Source organism: Amblyomma mixtum, chromosome 10, assembly GCF_055824585.1.
Source record: "Amblyomma mixtum isolate Tamu chromosome 10, ASM5582458v1, whole genome shotgun sequence".
Taxonomy (NCBI): Eukaryota; Metazoa; Arthropoda; class Arachnida; order Ixodida; family Ixodidae; genus Amblyomma; species Amblyomma mixtum.
Genome location: NC_143021.1, coordinates 118,372,787 through 118,397,545, shown reverse-complemented (window position 1 = coordinate 118,397,545; position 24,759 = coordinate 118,372,787). Strand labels below are relative to the sequence as shown.

General features: G+C 52.1%; 2 protein-coding genes across 2 annotated transcripts in view; one reads left to right on the top strand and one right to left on the bottom strand.

The window, feature by feature from the left end:
* LOC149326777 (uncharacterized) overlaps positions 1–22,244 on the top strand; it is a 61,907-nt gene extending 39,663 nt beyond the window's left edge. Inside the window, exon 8 of the mRNA XM_089564673.1 lies at positions 22,170–22,244. Coding sequence (XP_089420799.1) covers positions 22,170–22,244 — 75 coding nt within the window. The remainder of the gene's footprint in view (positions 1–22,169) is intronic.
* Positions 22,245–22,246: 2 nt separating this feature from the next.
* On the bottom strand, positions 22,247–23,434 carry LOC149326776 (uncharacterized). Its single transcript, XM_089564672.1, has one exon. It carries the CDS (start codon positions 23,432–23,434, stop codon positions 22,247–22,249), a length of 1,188 nt encoding a protein of 395 aa, XP_089420798.1.
* Positions 23,435–24,759: the final 1,325 nt, after the last annotated feature.

Genomic DNA, 24,759 nt, shown 5'->3' with positions numbered 1-24,759 from the left:
TGTAAACGCCGTCCCTCTGTCTGTAATCACGTGCGAAGGAGCGCCATGTCGCAGGACGATGTTGTGCATGAAAAACTCTGCGACTTCTGAAGCTGTGCCACGAGGGATCGCCTTGGTCTCGGCGTAGCGAGTCAAATAGTCGGTAGCAACTGTGATCCACTTATTGCCACCCTGCGAAAAGGGGAAAGGGCCGAGGAGGTCCATGCCGATCTGGTCGAACGGAGCGCGAGGGGCAGTAATGGGCTTGAGAAAACCCGCCGACTTAAGTGGGGGCGTTTTCCGGCGCTGGAATTCTCGGCAGCTCTTAACGTATCGTTTGACATCAGCAGAAAGTCCAGGCCAGTAATACATGTTCCGCACTCTGTCGAGCGTACGTGAAAAGCCCAAGTGGCCAGACGTGGGCTCATCGTGGCAGGCGAAAAGAACGTCTGAGCGGAGGTCGGCTGGAATGACGAGAAGGTAAGGTCTATCGTTGCCTCTCGAGTTCTTCTTGTACAAGAGACCTTGCCGCAAACAGAAGGAGCCAAGACGTCGAGAGAAGTGGCGAGGTATAGCCGTATCACTACCTTCAAGGGCGTCAATGAGAGGGCGAAGGTCCGAGTCCGCCCTCTGCCGAGTCAGTAGGTCGAAGGCGGTGAGAATACCAAGGAAGGCGCTGTCGTCATCGGGCGCTGCGTCGGCAGCATCAACTGGTGCACGCGACAGTCTGTCGGCGTCTTCGTGTCTGCGGCCGGACTTGTAGACAATAGTAATGTCAAATTCCTGGAGCCGTAAGCTCCAGCGTGCCAGGCATCGAGATGGGTCTCGCAAATTTGCCAGCCAGCATAGGCAGTGGTGATCGGTGACCACTTTGAATGGGCGGCCGTAAAGATAAGGGCGAAACTTCATGGTGGCCCACACGACCGCAAGACATTCCTTTTCACACGTGGAGTAATTGCTCTCGGCGCGGGAGAGAGTACGGCTAGCATAGGCGATAACCCTCTCACGGCCCTCTTGGTGTTGAACAAGGACCGCGCCGAGACCGATGTTACTGGCGTCGGTGTGGACCTCGGTATCGGCATCTTCGTCGAAGTGCGCAAGAACGGGAGGTGTTTGAAGGCGCTGGCGGAGCGTAGAGAAAGCGGTCTGTTGCTCAGTGGTCCAGACAAAGGAGGTGGTATTCCTGGTGAGGCGCGTCAACGGCTCAGCAATCGTGGAAAAGTCCGCAATAAAGCGCCGATAATACGCACAGAGACCCAGGAAGTGCTGGACAGCTTTCTTGTCGGTCGGAACGGGAAAACGTGCGACGGCGGCAGTCTTTTCGGGGTCCGGCCGCCCTCCCTCAGCGCTCACAACGTGACCAAGAAATTTCAGCTCTTCGTAACCGAAATGACACTTCTGGGGCTTCAGGGTAAGGTCTGCCGAGCGGAGGGCTTCGAGGACAGCCCGCAGGCGCTGAAATTGGACATTAGTCACGGGCACCCTTCACAGCTCGGATGGTGGTAAGGAGCAGTGCCCACTCGGCCACGAATCCGGACAAACTGTAAATGCTTGTGGGTGTATTTCTAACTGCAATGATTAAGTTGTACTGCTTGACCGGATGTGGACGCGGGAAGGAGGCAAAAATTTTTTTTGTGCCCCCGAGCCGATAGCAAACATTTTTTTGTATTTTATGTTTTGTAGAAAAACCGCGCAATGCTGTTTATAAGCACCGCAGCTGCTCCTTGTGCCTTGTTTCTGAGTGATGAGTGAATGAACGCGTTAACTGCACTAAACAAACTATTTACATATGTACAGTGCTATCGACCCGGGGGCAACCATTCCGCGCAAAGCTTGCTCCTTTGCTTGTTCATGAACATTCAGAAGGGGCCAACTTGGGCTTGGACATTAGTCACGGCCACACTTCAAAGCTCAGATCGTGGTAAGGAGCAGTGCGCACTCGGCCACGAATCCGGTCAAGCTGTAAATGCTTGTGTGTGTATTTCTAACTGCAATCATTAAGTTGTACTGCTTGACAGGATGTGGACGCGGGAAGGACGCAAAAATTTTTTTTCTGCCCCTGAGCCGATAGCAAACATTTTTTGTACTTTTTGTTTTGTAGAAAAACCGCGCAATACTGTTTATAAGCACCGCGGCTGCTCCTTGTGCCTTGTTTCTGAGTGATGAGTGAATGAACACTTTAACTGCACTAAACAAACTATTTACATATGTACAGTGCTATCGACCCGGGGGCAACCATTCCGTGCAAAGCTTGCTCCTTCATGAACATTCAGAAGGGCCACCTTGGGCTTGGACGTTAGTCACGCTCACCATTCACAGCTCGGATCGTGGTAAGGAGCAGTGCCCACTCGGCCACGAATCCGGTCAAACTGTAAATGCTTGTGGGTGTATTTCTAACTGCAATGATTAAGTTGTACTGCTTGACAGGATGTGGACGCGGGAAGAAGGCAAAAATTTTTTTTGTGCCCCCGAGCCGATTGCAAACATTATTTTGTATTTTATGTTTTGCAGAAAAACCGCGCAATACTGTTTATAAGCACCGCGGCTGCTCCTTGTGTCTTGTTTCTGAGTGATGAGTGAATGAACGCGTTAACTGCACTAAACAAACTATTTACATATGTACAGTGCTACCGACCCGGGGGCAACCATTCCGCGCAAAGCTTGCTCCTTTGCTTCTTCATGAACATTCAGAAGGGGCCACCTTGGGCTTGGACGTTAGTCACGCTCACCATTCACAGCTCGGATCGTGGTAAGGAGCAGTGCCCACTCGGCCACGAATCCGGTCAAACTGTAAATGCTTGTGGGCGTATTTCTAACTGCAATGATTAAGTTGTACTGCTTGACAGGATGTGGACGCGGGAAGAAGGCAAAAATTTTTTTGTGCCCCCGAGCTGATAGCAAACATTTTTTTTGTATTTTATGTTTTGTAGAAAAACCGCGCAATGCTGTTTATAAGCACCGCAGCTGCTCCTTGTGCCTTCTTTCTGAGTGATGAGTTAATGAACGCGTTAACTGCACTAAACAAACTATTTACATATTGTAACGTACTTTCTGACGAAGGGGGCTTTATTAGCAGGCACGAAAGGGAAGTCCAGGCAAGCTGGGGCAACAACGGCGACAGACTCCACACGGCGCGAGCCCTACTTCGTCGTCGTCGCCCTACTTCGTATGCGCCACCTGGCAAGACTAGGTGGCATTATTCCCCCCTTATGAAAAAAAGAGAGCGCTGTCGACGTAAGGGTGAAACAAAAAAAACAAAAAAAACAAGCAAACTGCCGCAAGTGAAGCGCGCGAAAACATCAGCACGGTTGCGTCACCGTGCATAGTACGGCTTAAGCCGCACAACGTGCAAAATGTCAGAGTCGGGCTGTCGGCGTCGCGGTTGCGCAGCACCGTCCGGAACCACTTCATAGTTAACCTCACTCACACGCCGTACCACTCTGTAAGGGCCAAAATAGCGGGAGAGCAGTTTCTCACACAAGCCTTGCCGACGAACAGGAGTCCACACCCAGACTTGGTCACCGGGTTTGTAGTCAACCTGTCGGTGGTGAAGGTTGTAACGGCGCGCATCCGAGCTCTGCTGTTGCCCGATGTGGACGCGGGCCAGCTGACGGGCTTCTTCAGCACGTTGGGCAAACTGTTGGGCGTCTGGGGCGAGTTGGTCATCCTCTGGGCACGGGAGCATGGCATCAAGCCTGCTCTGGACTTCGCGTCCGTACACAAGGCGAAACGGGGAGAAGCGCTTAGTTTCCTGCAGGGCGGTGTTGTAGGCAAAGGTGACATACGGCAGGACCTCATCCCAAGTTTTGTGTTGAACATCTACGTACATGGACAACATGTCCGCAAGGGTCCTGTTTAATCGTTCGGTCAAGCCATTGCTCTGCGGATGGTAGGCCGTGGTCTTGCGGTGTGTTGTGCAGCTCAGCCGAAAGATGTGGTCGATTAGTTGCGCTGTAAACGCCGTCCCTCTGTCTGTAAACACGTGCGAAGGAGCGCCATGTCGCAGGACGATGTTGTGCATGAAAAACTCTGCGACTTCTGAAGCTGTGCCACGAGGGCGAGACCAAGGCGATATCGCCTTGGTCTCGGCGTGGCGAGTCAAATAGTCGGTAGCAACTGTGATCCACTTATTGCCGCCCTGCGAAAAGGGGAAAGGGCCGAGGAGGTCCATGCCGATCTGGTCGAACGGAGCGCGAGGGGCAGTAATGGGCTTGAGAAAACCCGCCGACTTAAGTGGGGGCGTTTTCCGGCGCTGGAATTCTCGGCAGCTCTTAACGTATCGTTTGACATCAGCAGAAAGTCCAGGCCAGTAATACGTGTTCCGCACTCTGGCGAGCGTACGTGAAAAGCCCAAGTGGCCAGACGTGGGCTCATCGTGGCAGGCGAAAAGAACGTCTGAGCGGAGGTTGGCTGGAATGACGAGAAGGTAAGATCTATCGTTGCCTCTCGAGTTCTTCTTGTACAAGAGACCTTGCCGCAAACAGAAGGAGCCAAAACGTCGAGAGAAGTGGCGAGGTATAGCCGTATCACTACCTTCAAGGGCGTCAATGAGAGGGCGAAGGTCCGAGTCCGCCCTCTGCCGAGTCAGTAGGTCGAAGGCGGTGAGAATACCAAGGAAGGCGCTGTCGTCATCGGGCGCTGCGTCGGCAGCATCAACTGGTGCACGCGACAGTCTGTCGGCGTCTTCGTGTCTGCGGCCGGACTTGTAGACAATAGTAATGTCAAATTCCTGGAGCCGCAAGCTCCAGCGTGCCAGGCATCGAGGGTCTCGCAAATTTGCCAGCCAGCATAGGCAGTGGTGATCGGTGACCACTTTGAATGGGCGGCCGTAAAGATAAGGGCGAAACTTCATGGTGGCCCACACGACCGCAAGACATTTCTTTTCACACGTGGAGTAATTGCTCTCGGCGCGGGAGAGAGTACGGCTAGCATAGGCGATAACCCTCTCACGGCCCTCTTGGTGTTGAACAAGGACCGCGCCAAGACCGATGTTACTGGCGTCGGTGTGGACCTCGGTATCGGCATCTTCGTCGAAGTGCGCAAGAACGGGAGGTGTTTGAAGGCGCTGGCGGAGCGTAGAGAAAGCGGTCTGTTGCTCAGTGGTCCAGACAAAGGAGGTGGTATTCCTGGTGAGGCGCGTCAACGGCTCAGCAATCGTGGAAAAGTCCGCAATAAAGCGCCGATAATACGCACAGAGACCCAGGAAGCGCTGGACAGCTTTCTTGTCGGTCGGAACGGGAAAACGTGCGACGGCGGCAGTCTTTTCGGGGTCCGGCCGCACTCCCTCAGCGCTCACAACGTGACCAAGAAATTTCAGCTCTTCGTAACCGAAATGACACTTCTGGGGCTTCAGGGTAAGGTCTGCCGAGCGCAGGGCTTCGAGGACAGCCGGAAGGCGCTGGAATTGGACATTAGTCACGGGCACCCTTCACAGCTCGGATCGTGGTAAGGAGCAGTGCCCACTCGGCCACGAATCCGGACAAACTGTAAATGCTTGTGGGTGTATTTCAAACTGCAATGATTAAGTTGTACTGCTTGACAGGATGTGGACGCGGGAAGGAGGCAAAAAATTTTTTGTGCCCCCGAGCCGATAGCAAACATTTTTTTGTATTTTATAATTTTTAGAAACACCGCGCAATACTGTTTATAAGCACCGCGGCTGCTCCTTGTGCCTTGTTTCTGAGTGATGAGTGACTGAACGCGTTAACTGCACTAAACAAACTATTTACATATGTACAGTGCTATCGACCCGGGGGCAACCATTCCGTGCAAAGCTTGCTCCTTCATGAACATTCAGAAGGGGCCAACTTGGGCTTGGACATTAGTCACGGCCACCCTTCAAAGCTCGGATCGTGGTAAGGAGCAGTGCGCACTCGGCCACGAATCCGGTCAAGCTGTAAATGCTTGTGTGTGTATTTCTAACTGCATCATTAAGTTGTACTGCTTGACAGGATGTGGACGCCGGAAGGACGCAAAAATTTTTTTTGTGCCCCCCAGCCGATAGCAAACATACTTTTGTATTTTATGTTGTGTAGAAAAACCGCGCAATGCTGTTTATAAGCACCGCAGCTGCTCCTTGTGCCTTGTTTCTGAGTGATGAGTGAATGAACGCGTTAACTGCACTAAACAAACTATTTACATATGTACAGTGCTATCGACCCGGGGGCAACCATTCCGTGCAAGGCTTGCTCCTTCATGAACATTCAGAAGGGGCCAACTTGGGCTTGGACATTAGTCACGGCCACCCTTCACAGCTCGGATCGTGGTAAGGAGCAGTGCTCACTCGGCCACGAATCCGGTCAAGTTGTAAATGCTTGTGAGTGTATTTCTAACTGGAATGATTAAGTTGTACTGCTTGACAGGATGTGGACGCGGGAAGGAGGCAAAAATATTTTTGTGTCCCCGAGCCGATAGCAAACATTTTTTGTGTTTTATGTTTTTTAGAAAAACCGCGCAATACTGTTTATAAGCACCGCGGCTCCTCCTTGTGCCTTGTTTCTGAGTGATGGGTGAATGAACGCGTTAACTGCACTAAACAAACTATATACATATTGTAACGTAACGTTACAAAGAAGTCTCCTGCGCCGAGGAACACCAGCAGCCAGTCAGGTCAGCACGAGACGGAGCAGAGTCACTTCGTCTTTCTCCAATGGCCCGTTACGTTCTTCCTCATCTTCTAAGGAAGGCATGTGTCATTGCCCCCCTTGTTTGCAGCATCGCCTCGATGCGGCCGACTAGGAGCATACTGGTGAGCTACGGGCTGACAGATAGTGGTACAGTTGGTACAGTTGGTACAGGAGGAGCACAACACAAAACGGGGCACTATCAGTCTTCAGATCGGTCAGCAGGGCGGTCGTGGTAGGGTTTCATTCGGACGACGTGTACAACGTCAGTGAGCTTGTGTCGTCTGCGTCTTGAGGGGTCTCGGGTGGCAGATTCTACTTCGTAAGTAACGTCACTGATGCGGCGGAGGACACGGTATGGTCCGAAGTACCGGCGCAGTAATTTTTCAGACAGTCCGCGATGGCGAACGGGTGTCCAAATCCATACATAGTCTCCAGGCTCGTAGGAAACGAAGCGCCGTCCCTGGTTGTAGCGATCAGCGTCTAGTTGCTGTTGTAGGTATATGCGCTGCCGTGCCAGCTGCCGCGCTTCTTCTGCACGCTGAGCAAAACTAGCGACGTCCATATCAAGTTCACTTTCGCAGTCGGGGTATACGGGCAACATCGTATCCAGGGGAGTGGTCACTCGGCGGCCGAAGACAAGCTCGAAGGGAGTAATCCGCGTCGTCTCTTGAAGTGCCGTATTGTATGCGAACGTGGCATATGGGAGAATTTGATCCCAGGTCTTATGCTCTATATCCACGTACATGGACAGCATGTCGGCCAGAGTTCTGTTTAGCCGTTCCACCAGGCCGTTAGTCTGCGGGTGGTACGCCGTGGCCCGTCTATGGCTAGTGTGTGTAAGATTCAGCACTGCTTTAGTCAGGCGGGCCGTAAAAGCTGCCCCACGGTCGGTAATAATAATAGCCGGGGCGCCATGGCGCAATACGACGTCGTGAACAAAGAATGCGGCGACTTCGGTGGCAGTTCCATTTGTGAGCGACGCGGTCTCAGAATACCGGGTCAGGTAATCCGTCGCGACAACAATCCAACGCTTTCCATTAGTTGACTTTGGAAAAGGGCCAAGAAGATCCATTCCCACTTGTTGGAAAGGAGTTTTCGGTGGAGCAATAGGTTGAAGAAATCCGGCTGGTTTTATGGGGGGAGATTTTCGACGTTGACAGTCACGGCAGGTTTTAACATAGGATCGTACTGAAGGTAATAATTTCGGCCAATAATACTTCGCCCGAATTCTGGCAAACGTGCGACTAACTCCCAAGTGGCCGGCGGATGGTTCGTCGTGACAAGCGCTCAAGATGTCAGGCCGTAGGTCCATAGGTACTACGAGCAGGAATGTCTCTTGTGATCTTTCAAAATTGCGCTTGTAGAGAACCCCACTTCGTAAAGTGTATGACTGCAAGCCACGACGAAAAACAGGCGGTACCCGACCACCGCGGCCTTCTAGATACTCGATGAGCGGCGCCAGCTCCTGGTCCTTGCGTTGAAGGTCAGCCATATGGGATTGAGTAATGGCCCCAATGAAGGGAAAATCGTCGGCGTTTTCCACTGCAGCGGAGTCTAAGGGCGCGCGTGATAAGCAATCTGCGTCTTGGTGTTTAAGTCCCGACTTATAAACAACGGTAACATCATACTCTTGAAGACGAAGGCTCCATCGAGCCAAGCGTCCAGACGGGTCTTTGAGGCTGGCCAGCCAGCACAGCGAATGATGGTCGCTGACAATACGGAAGGGTCGTCCATACAGGTATGGTCGAAACTTGCTTATGGCCCAGATTACCGCAAGACACTCCTTCTCGGTCGTTGAATAGTTCGCCTCCGATAGGGATAGTGTTCGACTCGCGTAAGCTATAACTCGTTCTACGCCATCTTGCCACTGGATAAGTACAGCCCCAAGGCCAACGTTGCTGGCATCAGTGTGGACGTCAGTTGCTGCGTTTTCATCGAAATGGGCGAGTATGGGGGGCCTGTGGAGGCGGCTTCGGAGCTCCTGGAAAGCTTGTTCTTGATCGCCTCCCCACAGGAAGGGTATGTCTTCTCTGGTTAGTGCTGTCAATGGTTCAGCTATCTTGGAGAAATCTTGGACGAAGCGTCGGTAGTAAGAGCAAAGGCCCAGAAATCGCCGAAGTGCCTTTTTATCGCTGGGACGTGGAAAACTTGACACTGCGGTAGTCTTGTCGGGATCAGGGAGAACGCCCTGTGCACTGACAACATGGCCGAGAAAGCGAAGTTCTTTGAAAGCGAAATGGCATTTCTCCGGCTTGATCGTTAATTGTGCGCCTTTGAGTGCTTGAAGCACAATGCGCAACCGGTCCAGGTGTTGCCCGAAAGTAGGCGAGAAAACGACGACATCATCTAAGTACACTAAGCACGACTGCCACTTCAGACCTGATAAAACCGTGTCCATCATACGTTGGAACGTGGCCGGCGCAGAGCAAAGACCAAACGGAAGCACCTTAAACTCGTATAGGCCGTCGGGCGTCACAAATGCAGTCTTCTCTCGGTCTCTCTGATCCACCTCGATTTGCCAGTATCCGCTTTTGAGGTCTAATGAGGAGAAGTACCTGGCATCGCGTAGACGGTCGAGGGCATCATCAATCCTGGGGAGCGGATAGACGTCCTTTTTGGTCACGTTGTTTAGTTTCCGGTAATCGACACAGAATCTCAGGGTGCCATCTTTCTTCTTGACGAGGACTACTGGCGACGCCCATGGGCTCGTCGAAGGCTGGATTACGTCGTCCGCAAGCATCTCATTCACTTGCGTTTGAATGGCTTCACGTTCCTTAGGAGAAACCCGGTACGGGCGTTGGCATACCGGTAACGTGGCCTCATCCGTTATGATGCGGTGCTTGGCGACAGGAGTACGACCGACCTTGGAGCCAGTGGCGAAGCAGTCAGCGAAATCAGTCAGAAGAGCCGAAAGAAGATTCCTTTGATCGGGCGTCAAGTCCGGGCTAATTTTAACGGTTTGAAGGAGACGGCAAGATGTAGCCTCCTCTTGAGGGTTGGCCCCGGCGGTGCATAAACGAGGCGAGGCAGTAACGTCGTGAAGGAAGGCAACAGCCGTTTCCTTGGCGAGGTGCCGCATCTCCTTAGCAAAATTCGTCAGGAGGACAGTAGCACAACCGTTATGGAGTTGAACGAGTCCTCGAGCAACGGCTATCTCCTTCTCGAGAAGTAGCGGGAGGTGCCCATCCGCGATGCCCTCGTAGTCGTGAAACAAGTCATGACGCACAAGAACAAGCACACTAGACCGTGCTGGCACCCTCACGTCATCGTTGACAATACGCAGAACGTTGAGTTCCGGATCCTCGATTTCAATGCGCTCCACGGCCCGTTTCGTCGAGAACGTCACACGCGCTTCTTTCAGGTCAATGACAGCGCCGTTAGTCTGCAGGAAGTCTAGGCCAAGGATCAAGTCTTTGGAACACTCGCGAAGTACGACGAACTCTCCGACATACACAAAACCCCGGATGCCGACACGCGCTGTGCACTTGCCTACAGGGGTAATCAAGTGACTTCCCGCCGTGCGAATTTTCGGGCCGGACCAGTGCGTCAAAACTTTCTTCAATTCGCGGGCGAGGCCGTGGCTCATTACCGAGTAATCTGCACCGGTGTCTAGTAACGCCGTTACATCGGCTCCATCAATCTTTACGCGCAAATCGGAGGTAGTGTGTCGGATGCTGTCGCCACCTGTCCCAAGCGGAATGTCGTCGTATCGGTCGAAGGTAGCCCGTCGGATGCTGTTGCTACCTGACCCCAGCGAAATCTCGTCGAGTCGGCGTGACGAGGACGGAGGATCTTCACATTTCGCGACATCAGCGACCCTGCCTCCGAAGGCCGCTGACATTAGTTTTCCCGGCGAGGGCTGGGAGAGCGTCGGCGTCGGGGATAGCTCGGACTTGAAGAACGGTAACTTGTTGGGGACGTAGACCGACGTTCTTGGTAGCCGGACGTAACAGGATGCTGTTGCGCAGCAAGGTGGCTTTCGATTTCAGTAGGCCGCTCGCCATTTTGAGGGCAGGGGTCGTCCGGTGCGAAACCGCGCAGGCCGACGCGGCGGTACGGGCACGCCCGGTAGAGGTGACCTGCTTCACCGCAATGGAAGCAGAGGGGCCGACGGTCGCGGGCCCGCCATACTTGACTCTTACGGGGTCGCTGATAGGTTGGCGCAGGGGTGTAGCGAGGAGGACCCTGCGGCTCCATTGCTGGAGCTGCGGTATTGATACTGTTGTCTTGCGTGGGAGCCCTACGTAGGACGGACGCGTAGGTGGGTCTCGCGTCGAGCTGGTAGGAAACGTCAGGAACTCGCTCAGCTGCCATACGCACCTCGTCCCGGACGACTTCAGCTAGTGATGGAAAGGACGGCGTGTTGCAAGGCATCCGGAGTGCTTGCAGTTCTTCTCGCACGACAGCACGGACGAGGTTGCGTAGTGCATCCATATCGCTTCCGCCCTGCATAGGTAGTGCGTCGGACCCAATGATGTTCACGTCGCGATTGTATTGACGAGCCCGGTGTTGCAGCGTCGTCTCCATGGTGGTAGCCTCACTGAGGAACTCCGCAACAGTGCGCGGTGGGCTGCGCACTAGTCCTGCGAAAAGTTTTTGCTTCACGCCTCGCATCAGGTGGCGCAGCTTCTTGTCTTCTGGCATCTGTGGGTCTGCGCGCTTGAAAAGACGCGTCATGTCTTCATAAAACATGCGCAGCTCTCGTTTTGGCGCTGGTTGCGCGAGTGCAGCGCAGCTTCTGCTCGCTCCCGGCGGTCGGCGCTTGGAAAAGTGGTCTTCAAGTCACGACAGAAGGCTTCCCAGGATGGAAAGGAAGCCTCATGGTTTTCAAACCATGTCCGCGCCGACTCTTCAAGAGCAAAGTAGACGTTGTGGAGCTTACGCTCATCAGTCCACCCGTTATAACGTGCCACACGCTCGAAGGCCTCAAGCCAGTCCTCGGCGTCCTCGAACACGTCTCCATTAAAAGACGGTGGTGTTCGCGGCTGATGGCAGAGGATGTTTGCGGGAAGCCTACTCTCAGATGTCATTGCCGCAGGTGTTACAGGGGCCCGAGGCTGCGTCGACCTCGTAGCGGCCGGAAGGGGTCCAAATTCCGGGGGCTCTCCACGTAGGCGGCGGCCGAGGCGCTGATGTACCGGAGTAAGCTCCGTAGTGAGAGGTAGATTATGCGCTGGAAGCGTACCCAGCACCTCCACCAGATTTGTAACGTAACGTTGCAAAGAAGTCTCCTGCGCCGAGGAACACCAGCAGCCAGTCAGGTCAGCACGAGACGGAGCAGAGTCACTTCGTCTTTCTCCAATGGCCCGTTGCGTTCTTCCTCATCTTCTAAGGAAGGCATGTGTCAATATGTACAGTGCTATCGACCCCGGGGCAACCATTCCGTGCAAAGCTTGCTCCTTCATGAACATTCACAAGGGGCCAACTTGGGCTTGGACATTAGTCACGGCCACCATTCACAGCTCGGATCGTGGTAAGGAGCAGTGCCCACTCGGCCACGAATCCGGTCAAACTGTAAATGCTTGTGGGTGTATTTCTAACTGTACATATTAAGTTGTACTGCTTGACAGGATGTGGACGCGGGAAGGAGGCAAAAATTTTTTTTGTGCCCCCGAGCCGTTAGCAAACATTTTTTTGTATTTTATGTTTTGTAGAAAAACCGCGCAATACTGTTTATAAGCACCGCGGCTGCTCCTTGTGTCTTGTTTCTGAGTGATGAGTGAATGAACGCGTTAACTGCACTAAACAAACTATTTACATATGTACAGTGCTACCGATCCAGGGGCAACCATTCCGTGCAAAGCTTGCTCCTTCATGAACATTCAGAAGGGGCCAACTTGGGCTTGGACATTAGTCACGGCCACCCTTCAAAGCTCGGATCGTGGTAAGGAGCAGTGCCCACTCGGCCACGAATCCGATCAAGCTGTAAATGCTTGTGGGTGTATTTCTAACTGCAATGATTAAGTTGTACTGCTTGACAGGATGTGGACGCGGGAAGGACGGAAAAATTTTTTTTGTGCCCCCGAGCCGATAGCAAACATTTTTTTGTATTTTATGTTTTGTAGAAAAACCGCGCAATACTGTTTATAAGCACCGCGGCTGCTCCTTGTGCCTTGTGTCTGAGTGATGAGTGAATGAACGCGTTAACTGCACTAAACAAACTATTTACATATGTACAGTGCTATCGACCCGGGGGCAACCATTCCGTGCAAAGCTTGCTCCTTCATGAACATTCAGAAGGGTCCAACTTGGGCTTGGACATTAGTCACGGCCACCATACACAGCTCGGATCGTGGTAAGGAGCAGTGCCCACTCGGCCACGAATCCGGTCAAACTGTAAATGCTTGTGGGTGTATTTCTAACTGCAATGATTAAGTTGTACTGCTTGACAGGAGGTGGACGCGGGAAGGAGGCAAAAATTTTTTTTGTGCCCCCGAGCCGATAGCAAACATTTTTTTGTATTTTATGTTTTGTAGAAAAACCGCGCAATGCTGTTTATAAGCACCGCAGCTGCTCCTTGTGCCTTGTTTCTGAGTGATGAGTGAATGAACGCGTTAACTGCACTAAACAAACTATTTACATATGTACAGTGCTATCGACCCGGGGGCAACCATTCCGTGCAAGGCTTGCTCTTTCATGAACATTCAGAAGGGGCCAACTTGGGCTTGGACATTAGTCACGGCCACCCTTCACAGCTCGGATCGTGGTAAGGAGCAGTGCTCACTCGGCCACGAATCCGGTCAAGTTGTAAATGCTTGTGAGTGTATTTCTAAATGGAATGATTAAGTTGTACTGCTTGACAGGATGTGGACGCGGGAAGGAGGCAAAAATATTTTTGTGTCCCCGAGCCGATAGCAAACATTTTTTGTGTTATGTTTTTTAGAAAAACCGCGCAATACTGTTTATAAGCACCGCGGCTGCTCCTTGTGCCTTGTGTCTGAGTGATGAGTGAATGAACGCGTTAACTGCACTAAACAAACTATTTACATATGTACAGTGCTATCGACCCGGGGGCAACCATTCCGTGCAAAGCTTGCTCCTTCATGAACATTCAGAAGGGTCCAACTTGGGCTTGGACATTAGTCACGGCCACCCTTCACAGCTCGGATCGTGGTAAGCAGCAGTGCCCACTTGGCCACGAATCCGGTCAAGCTGTAAATGCTTGTGGGTGTATTTCTAACTGTAATTGTAGTGTAGCAGCCGTGCTCGCTCACTGTGGTGAACTGTAGTAGTGAAAGAAGACGACGATCCTGAGGTGTGACGCTCGCTCGCAGCCCGAACGCTTGGCCTGCACCTTTGCTGAACGTTGCAAAGCGACCTAGGTTCTGCTCAGCCACAACCCCATCTTACGCCAAACCAAGACACCGTTTCTGTTTTTTCCCGATCTATCGATGCCAGCCTTTCGCCGCACCAACGTGATCAGCTCGTCGCATTACTTCAACGTTTCCGTACGTCCTTCGACTTCCCACACAGCTCTCTTGGCCGCGCATCCGTCGTCACACACAGCATTGACACCGGAACGCATGCCCCTTTGCGCCAGCGTCCTTATCGCGTGTCGGCCCCTGAACGCACCGTCATTACCAAGGAAGTGGACGACATGCTTCAGCGCGGCGTAATCCAGCCTTCTCACAGCCCCTGGGCCTCCCCCGTTGTTCTCGTGCGGAAGAAGGACGGATCCATCCGCTTTTGCGTTGATTACCGTCGCCTCAACAAGATTACGCGCAAGGATGTGTATCCGCTTCCCCGTATTGACAATGCCCTCGACTGCCTGCAAGGCGCAGAATTCTTTTCCTCATTGGACCTCCGCTCCGGCTATTGGCAGGTGCCCATGGCTGCTGCTGATCGGCCAAAGACGGCCTTTGTTACGCCCGACGGCCTCTACGAATTCAATGTCATGCCGTTCGGCTTGTGCAATGCGCCGGCCACATTCGAGCGCATGATGGACACAGTTCTCAGCGGACTCAAGTGGCACACGTGTCTGTGCTATCTGGACGATATCGTCGTCTTTTCTCGAGACTTTTCATCCCACCTGGCCCGCCTCGAGCGTGTCCTGCAATGTTTGACCGACGCCGGCTTGCAACTGAATTTAAAGAAGTGCTGCTTCGCAGCCCGGCGGCTTACCATCTTGGGCCACGTCGTGTCCAAAGAAGGCGTCCTTCCCGATCCTGCAAAACTGCGCGCAGTCGCCGAGTTTCCCCGACCCACCTCCCTGAAAGAGCTGCGTAGCTTCATCGGGCTGTGCTCTTATTTTCGCCGCTTCGTACGCAATTTCGCTTCCATCCTGTCACCCCTGACTGATCTGCTTGCCGGCGACACCAGCCTCTCGTCTTGGACACCAGACTGTGACGCGGCGTTCACAACGCTTCGGCGCCTGCTTGTGTCCCCGCCGATCCTCCGCCATTTCGACCCCAGCCTGCACACTGAAATTCACACTGACGCCAGCGGCGTGGGCCTCGGTGCCGTGCTGGCTCAGCGCAAGCCCGGCTGCGCCGAACATGTTGTTGCGTATGCCAGCCGCACTTTGACAAAGGCCGAGCGCAATTATTCCGTGACAGAGAAGGAGTGCTTGGCAATAATTTGGGCTATTGGAAAGTTCCGCCCTTACCTATATGGTCGCCCGTTCTCTGTCGTTACCGACCACCATGCCCTCTGCTGGCTGTCGTCCCTCAAAGACCCTTCAGGCCGTCTTGCTCGTTGGGCGTTGCGCTTACAAGAATACGACATTGAAGTCATCTATCGATCTGGCCGTAAGCATTCTGATGCCGACGCACTATCGCGGTCCCCGCTACCTTGTGACTTAGACTCCACATCTTTCGCCACCGCTGATGCGTCCTCCCTTGATATTGCCGACATGCCGTTTGAACAACAACGGGACCCCTGGATCGCTTCCCTCCTCGCTCTCCTGTCTACACCATCTCAGCGACCTGCGACCCGCACTCTCCGTCGTCAAGCCCGCCACTTCGCAATACGGGATGGCCTCCTTTACCGCCGCAACTACCTTCCCGACGGTCGCAAATGGCTCCTTGTCATTCCTCGCCACCTGCGTTCCGACATCTGCGCCTCTTTTCACGCCGACCCCCAGTGCGCTCACGCCGGTGTGGTGAAGACCTACACGCGCCTTCGACTCCGCTTCTACTGGCGGGGAATGTACCGTTTCATTCGACAGTACGTTCGCTCCTGCCCGGAATGCCAACGCCACAAAACCCCTTCTCGCCGTTCCATTGCTCCGATGCAGCCCTTGCCTTGCCCCATGCGCCCATTCGACCGCGTTGGCATCGATCTCTACGGGCCCCTTCCCATAACTCCGGCTGGACACCGCTGGGTCATAGTGGCAGTCGATCACCTTACCCGCTACGTCGAAACGTCATCTTTGCCATCCGCGTCTGCGCCCGACGTTGCGTCTTTCATCCTGCATCATCTCGTTCTACGCCATGGTTCTCCTAAGGAGCTTCTGAGTGACCGCGGCCGTGTCTTCCTCTCAGACACCGTCGAAGCCCTACTTCGCCAATGCCGCATTGTTCACCGCTCTACTACGGCCTACCACCCTCAAACGAACGGCGTTACTGAACGTTTCAATCGCACATTGACCGCCATGATCGCCAAGTATGTTGCCTCGGACCACTCAAACTGGGACCGCATTCTCCCATTTGTGACATATGCGTACAACACTGCCACACAGAGCACAACTGGCTTCTCTCCGTTCTTTCTTCTTCACGGCCGCGAGCCTTCCTGTACCATGGATACCGTGCTTCCGTATCGCCCTGATATCTCCGAGTCTCTTACCCTTTCTCAAGCAGCGACCTATGCTGAAGAATGCCGCCAGCTTGCCCGCTCTTTTACAACGCAAGATCAGAATCGCCAGAAGCACCTTCGCGCCCCTACCAGTCCGCTTCCGTCCTATACCCCAGACTCGCTCGTGTGGCTTTGGGTTCCCTCCACCAGTCCCGGTCTCTCCACAAAACTCATTTCAAAGTACCACGGCCCGTACCGTGTCGTATGCCAGACCTCTCCAGTCAACTACATCATTGAACCGCTTTCGCCGCCGCAAGATGCGCGCCGTCGTGGCCGTGAAACCGTGCACGTTGACCGTCTCAAGCCGTACTACGATCCGCCTACCATCTGTGCGCCCTAAGTCGGCAGGATGCCTCCTTTTTCGCCGGGGGGTAATTGTAGTGTAGCAGCCGTGCTCGCTCACTGTGGTGAACTGTAGTAGTGAAAGAAGACGACGATCCTGAGGTGTGACGCTCGCTCGCAGCCCGAACGCTTGGCCTGCACCTTTGCTGAACGTTGCAAAGCGACCTAGGTTCTGCTCAGCCACAACCCCATCTTACACAATGATTAAGTTGTACTGCTTGACAGGATGTGGACGGGGGAAGGAGGCAAAAACTTTTTTGTGCCCGCGAGCCGATAGCAAACAATTTTTGTATTTTATGTTTTTTAGAAAAACCGCGCAATACTGTTTATAAGCACCGCGGCTCCTCCTTGTGCCTTGTTTCTGAGTGATGGGTGAATGAACGCGTTAACTGCACTAAACAAACTATATACATATGTACAGTGCTATCGACCCCGGGGCAACCATTCCGTGCAAAGCTTGCTCCTTCATGGACATTCACAAGGGGCCAACTTGGGCTTGGACATTAGTCACGGCCACCATTCACAGCTCGGATCGTGGTAAGGAGCAGTGCCCACTCGGCCACGAATCCGGTCAAACTCTTAATGCTTGTGGGTGTATTTCTAACTGCAATGATTAAGTTGTACTGCTTGACAGGATGTGGACGCGGGAAGGAGGCAAAAATTTTTTTTGAGCCCGAGCCGATAGCAAACATTTTTTTGTATTTTATGTTTTGTAGAAAACCGCGCAATGCTGTTTATAAGCACCGCAGCTGCTCCTTGTGCCTTGTTTCTGAGTGATGAGTGAATGAACGCGTTAACTGCACTAAACAAACTATTTACATATGTACAGTGCTATCGACCCGGGGGCAACCATTCCGTGCAAGGCTTTCTCCTTCATGAACATTCAGAAGGGGCCAACTTGGGCTTGGACATTAGTCACGGCCACCCTTCACAGCTCGGATCGTGGTAAGCAGCAGTGCCCACTTGGCCACGAATCCGGTCAAGCTGTAAATGCTTGTGGGTGTATTTCTAACTGCAATGATTAAGTTGTACTGCTTGACAGGATGTGGACGGGGGAAGGAGGCAAAAACTTTTTTGTGCCCGCGAGCCGATAGCAAACAATTTTTGTATTTTATGTTTTTTAGAAAAACCGCGCAATACTGTTTATAAGCACCGCGGCTGCTCCTTGTGCCTTGTTTCTGAGTGATGGGTGAATGAACGCGTTAACTGCACTAAACAAACTATTTACATTTGTACAGTGCCATCGACCCAGGGGCAACCATTCCGTGCAAAGCTTGCTCCTTCATGAACATTCAGAAGGGGCCAACTTGGGCTTGGACATTAGTCACGGCCACCCTTCACAGCTCGGATCGTGGTAAGGAGCAGTGCCCACTCGGCCACGAATCCGGTCAAACTGTAAATGCTTGTGGGTGTATTTCTAAATGCAATGATTAAGTTGTACTGCTTGAGAGGATGTGGACGCGGGAAGGAGGCAAACATTTTTTTTGTGCCCCCGAGCCGATAGCAAACATTTTTTTGTATTTTATGTTTTGTAGAAAAACCGCGCAATACTGTTTATAAGCACCGCGGCTGCTCCTTGTGCCTTGTGTCTGAGTGATGAGGGAATGAACGCGTTAACTGCACTAAACAAACTATTTACATATGTACAGTGCTATCGACCCGGGGGCAACCATTCCGTGCAAAGCTTGCTCCTTCATGAACATTCAGAAGGGTCCAACTTGGGCTTGGACATTAGTCACGGCCACCCTTCACAGCTCGGATCGTGGTAAGGAGCAGTGCTCACTCGGCCACGAATCTTTTTTTCTTTATTTTCGTGATTGACATAAAAACAATAAGACCACTTCCGCTACATTTGAGCTGATACGGGTGAAGTTAAAATTTCTTAAGTTTCACTAGATCATCTAGTAGTGTTACCCACTGGGGTGGGTCACGCTGCGCCTGGTAATATTCCCGCAGATAAAGAGTACTTTAAACAATGTTCTCACGTGTACTACGAGTGTTTATATCAGCATGCCTTACTTGCATTCGCGTTTTCCACAAGCTGTCATAGGGTACCTCTTTGCAATCAACTGGTAGAAATCTGATACCATAAGGGTGCAGTGGTAGTTCTTTCTTGATGGTTCTCTGCAGGACATCCCAGAAAAGTATGGCGTCCCAGCAGTCTAGGAAAACATGTTCAATTGTCTCCGGCTGCTTACATAACAGGCAATTTGTTGTCCATGGGACAAAGATTCCTTTTTCATGGAGCCAGGTTTTAACGGGTAGTGTATTAGAGTGCAATTTGAAAAAGAATGTTTTCACTGTCGGCCGGACCGGCATCATTTTCACCCGTTTTAAAATATCCTGCCCTGGGCCTCCACGGTAAGGCGCACGATACAAAGGTGGCGGCAGCATAATATCAACCAGATCCTTATACAGCTTCTTTTTGGGAACGTTATACTGGTATGATAGTGAAAAACGCACTTCCAACAACCTGAAGGAAAGGACAACCTCACGCAAATATCCGTTTACAGCACCACACATGTTTTCACACGATGACACTATGATTCCGGGGAGCAGCCTTCGCATCCGCATTTGCATAACAGTTCTCAAAAATATGTCATTTTGATCACGAAGGAAAATAAAGCGCGACACCACTTGACGCAAAAACAAATGAACCAGTCCAACGCCACCGCTTTTGACATAAATAAACAAGTTTGTTCGCCTGGTTTTCTCCCAGATCGACGCCCAAAGAAAAACTGCAAACACTCGATGGATTTTTTGAATATTGCTGCGCGACGCACAGAGCACATTCATCACGTACCATATCTTAGAAATCAAGAAAACATTGCACACAAAGGCACGTGAAAAGATTGACAGCTGCCTTCCTTGCCACGCGTCCGCTTTCTCTCTTGCCTTTAACGTCTCCTCGTTCCAGTGTGTGCTGGGATCGCGATAACTTTTTAGGGGCACCCCAAGGTACCGCGTCGGTAAGTCAGTTCATTGCAGTCGAGAAAAAAAATCTGGTGAAATATCCCATTCCCCATGCCAATATCCTGAGCTTTTTCACCAGTTTATCTGACATCTAGTTTGGTCGCAGAACTTTTCGACCACATTCGTAGCTTCACGAATGCTGTCTCTGTTTGTGCAAAATACCGCTATGTCGTCCGCGTATGCAAGGATTTTCACTTCGGCTGCCTGAAGCTTGAATCCAGAAATGCAGTCACTGTTAAGAATGGCCAAGCACAACGGCTCGAGATATACTGCAAAAAGCAGGGGAGAGAGCGGGCATCCTCGTCTCACCGACGAGCGCACTATGAGGCTGTTGGTAAGTTCGCCGTTAACTATAATTCCCGTCGTACAACTTGCGTAAGCCACCCTTACCCCTTCCACCATTACGTCACCCAGGCTGGCATGCTCCAGAATGGAGAAAAGAATGTCATGAGAAACACGGTCAAAAGCTTTTGCTAAATCTAGCTGCATCATAGCTACTTGACTGCCAAGCGCGTCAACGCATTCTAATACGCTTCGTGCAACATGTATATTTGTGGCAATGCTGCGACCTTTGATGCCACAGGTTTGATGCGGCCCAACTAACTTGGTGATTACACTTTGCAATCTGCTGGCTAAAATCTTCATGAACACCTTGTAATCCACATTTGTGAGGCTGATTGGTCTATAGGACCCCACCAACATACGTTTCTCCGTGTCATCAGTCTTGGAAATTAAAACAATGTGGGAGGTAGTAAAAGACAATGGAACTTGATTATTTTCATAAGCTTCTGGTAATACTTTGAGCATCAGTTGAGCGACGTAGTGTTTGAATGTTTTGAAGAATATAGCACTCAACTCATCTGGCCCAGGGGCTTTCCCAGATAGTAGGTCGTCTATTGCTTTTTCTATCTCTTGCAAGGTAATTGGCAGCTCTAGGCGCTGCTTGATTTCATCGTCAAGTGTTGGCATCAATTGTAAGAAGTTTACATGAAAACCTTCTACAGTCTGGCGCTTGTTACTGAAAAGTTCTGTGAAGTGGTCCACAAAGGCGTTCTGAATATCTCCTGGATCGCTGGTAATTGCTTCTCTGTATCTTATCTTTCTGATTTCTTTCTGGCAAGCGTACCGTTTTTCGTCCGCGAGCGCTCGTTTTGTAGGCATTTCGCCTGCCCACAATTTTTCGGACCTTGCGCGTACGACAGCAGCTTTATATTTTTCTGTGTCATTGCGTTCCAGTTCGCATTTCACATCTCTGATTGCTTTTGTGAACATTCCAGGAGCTGTGCTTTCCATGTTCAACAAGCATTCCAGTTCAGCGTGCAGGGTTCTTTCTTTTTCTTTCTTTTTATACCTAATCACACTGCTCCTTTCTATTGCTTTAAGCTTCACCTGCTCTTTGAATCTTTCCCATGCCATTGCAAAAGAAACTGGTTGAGCAATAAGAATGTTCTCAAAATCAGCCTTAATTTTCATCACGAACTCTTCATCCTCCAAAAGTTTGGCATTCAGTTTCCACAAGTGCCAGTTAAAGCGTGCTTTCCTGCTCTTTTTTCCAAAAGTGGCACTCACAAGACAATGATCACTGAAAGTCACTGGTTGTACATGATAACTAGAGCATAAGAGAACAAGATCAACTGACACATATACTCTGTCCAATCTCGCATGACTATCGCGCTGAAAGTGCGTGTATTCCGGACAGCTCCCAGTAGAGAACACACTGCCAATATCCTCTAAGCTGTAGTCACTAACAAATGCGGTCAGCATTTCAGCACTCTTATCTCTAAATTTTCTGCACTTAGCTCTGTCAACAGCCATGCACACGCAATTGAAGTCCCCAAGAAGAACCAAAATTTTGTCGCACTTGAACCATGACTCCAAGGATTCAAAAAAATTCTGACGCTCTCTTTCCACATTCGGAGCATATACACAAATAACACGCCAACATAATTTCGAAAAGGTAAAATCAACAACCAAAAGACGGCCACTTTCACTCGAAAAAACCGACTCCACGCCTATACCCAAAGTGTTGGGTATAAATAAGAGGCATCCACCAGATGCACCTACAGAGTGGCAAACGCACACATGAAAATTTGCCTGAAAAGGAACCAACATGCGGCCGGCATGTTCCTCTGACTCTATCTTAGACTCTTGGACTGCTATCAGGTCTAGATCATTGTCTAAAAGGAGGCGGTGAAGCTGATACTGCCGCCTTCTTGCTCCTAGCCCTCTAACATTCAGTGTGGCTACACGAAGTGGTGTGTCCAGCTTAAATACCATGTGTTATAGAGAGGTAAAACACGCTTCTGGCCGTCGCATTCCTACCTCCGTGGTCGATGTGGCTTACGTCGGTGGACGGTCCGCATCGTCCGCGTGACCATGCGGCTTCCCAAAGAAACGTCCGGTGGCGATTGGAAGCACGTCGGAGGAGCAACCCCGATTTTTTTTTTTCGAACACAGACACATCGCCGCTGCCGGATCATCTTCAAGATGATCGACGAAGAGTTGACATTCACACCAACACGGTCTCACTAGAGCTACGGAGGCGGTTTAACCGCCTGCCGCGTGTCGGCCGAAAAGTTCGGCCGTGGCCGTAGCGTCGAGCGTCTGACTCCCGATGTCTTCGGCGGCGGTTCATCATTGCCCCCATCAGGCGGCATCTCCTCGCCTACGCTCTCGTCATGCAACCGATTCGCAGCTGTCATAGCGGCCTCTTCCTTGCTTGTGTCCATGGCGACGTTGTCATCACTCTCCACGCTGCTCGGGGTGTCGAACGCGACTTCCGTCGCGTCCGTCTCCTGGCCACTGTCGTCTTGTTGAGAGCCATGCTCCACTGATGCTGCAGCTGCTACTTGACTGGTCGTCGTCGTCACCTTTTTTTGAAGAGGCGTCAACTTAGGTCCATCCTGCACAACTGGTTGCCCAGTTGTTTTGGCTGCCTCTTCCGCGTCCGCCTCATCCATGAGATGCTCGGACGCATCTTCACTAGTCCCAGGTCCTGCGATGTTCGCGTAAGTGCGAGAACACTGGCCTTCTTCATGGCCAAAACGCCGACAACTTCCGCAACGCGGGACTCGGCACTCCCGACGAATGTGGCCCGTACTTCGGCAGCGAAGACACAAAGGGGGTCTTCCGGGTACCACAACGAGTGCCAACTCACCTCCGACGTTGAGCTGGTGAGGCAAATCGTCATGTTTAACACCAGCCTTCAACTTCAGGGTGACAAGCCTTGTGGTCGACCCCTTCTTTGAGACGCCTTTCACGCGCCAGCGTTCCCGGGACACTTCTGCGACGTTCCCATACGGCGCAAGGGCGACACGCACGTCCTCGTCGGGCACGTTATGGAGCAGCCAATGGAGCTTGAGGCGCACGTCCTGGTTCGTCGGGTCGATCACTAAGCAGCGGCGTTCCTTCACCAGCAGCTCACCGACGCCTGCAATCTTCCGCGCTGCATCGGCATCCTTCATTGTGATAGCCCAGACGTGGCTCATGCGATACGCCCCCAGGGCGATAACGTCAGGGAGCAGCGCATGCTGGGCTAACGCGTCTCGGAAATCTTCCACCCGGTAAGGACGGGCCGTGATGTCGGCGTGCAAAAAAACGGTATTTAAAACAAAACGCCCTGTAGGCAGACCTGGCAGAACAACCTGGTAGGAACTTTCCTGTTCAGTAACCCTGTTTCCGCGGCCAGACAAGGCCGCTGAAGCCGCTCCTACGGAGCCCATGATCCCACGTCCAAACACTACGGTGGCCGGAAGTGAAGACCGCGAATCCGGTCAAGCTGTAAATGCTTGTGGGTGTATTTCTAACTGCAATGATTAAGTTGTCCTGCTTGACAGGATGTGGACGCGGGAAGGAGGCAAAATTTTTTTTTGTGCCCCCGAGCCGATAGCAAACATTTTTTTGTATTTTATGTTTTGTAGAAAAACCGCGCAATACTGTTTATAAGCACCGCGGCTGCTCCTTGTGCCTTGTTTCTGAGTGATGAGTGAATGAACGCGTTAACTGCACTAAACAAACTATTTACATATTGCCACGTATCATTGTAGTGTTTGTTCGTTCACGCTCAAGGCTGCAGGAAAGGGTTGTTATCACTTTTGTTCGTGGCGCGAGAAGCGACCAGACTAATCTCGATTGTTCGCAGCCATGAAAGGCTGCATCTAGGTTTTTCCAGATTGCCGTAGATGATCTTCACCTGTTATCTGGAAGTTTCCTTCCCGGCTTTAAATTGAGCGATGCCGCGAGCGGCGGACATTCGTAGTGCGACGATTGACGAGCACGCTTGTTGCTTACGCCGCCACCGAGTGAGTCAGTTATTTTGCGGGCGCAAGTCAGCCCAAATAAAGAGCTTCGTTTGCAAGTATTTCTGGTGTCTTCCTGACCGCTGGACTGCCGTCACTACAACGTGACATCTGGTGGAGGTGCTGGGTAGCCTTCCAGGTACCGGACAACCCCTGCAAGTCGTGACGCCAGCCCTTTGAGTTATTCGCCGGAAGACCTGACTCCAGTCCACCACGCAGCCTCTGCAGCCTCCAGCCATAGCTTACGCCGCAGCAGTGCGCCGTCCTGTACCTCGACGACGGGACCCAAGCGCCTATCGCCCTTAGCCAGCTGCGCTGGAGCGCCGCCCTCTCGCCCCAACTCGCCCGTCCTACGAGCGTCGTACACGGCCGAGGAAATGCGTCGTGTGGAGAACACCCGACCAGCGCCGCCCACAATGCTTCCACTGCGGAGAAGCCGGTCACATTCTCCGGTACTGCCCATACAGGAGAATGGGCATCCGAGGGTTCCCTTACGACGCCCCACGACCCCGACCCGGCCAGCGACCAGCCGAAATCGAGGAGTTTTTACGTCGGGAAGAATACTCATCGCCAAGCCGCCTATCACGTTCCCCGTCGCCATCGTCCCCGCGCTTTGTATCCCCTAGCCGAGGTTACGCCGTGCGTGGACGCTCCCCCAGCCCCCGAAGGTTAAACTAAATAAAGCAGCCTCTGGAGGTGAGGTTGCTTCTAAGCGCAAGAACTAAGATCCTCCATCGACGAAAACAGAA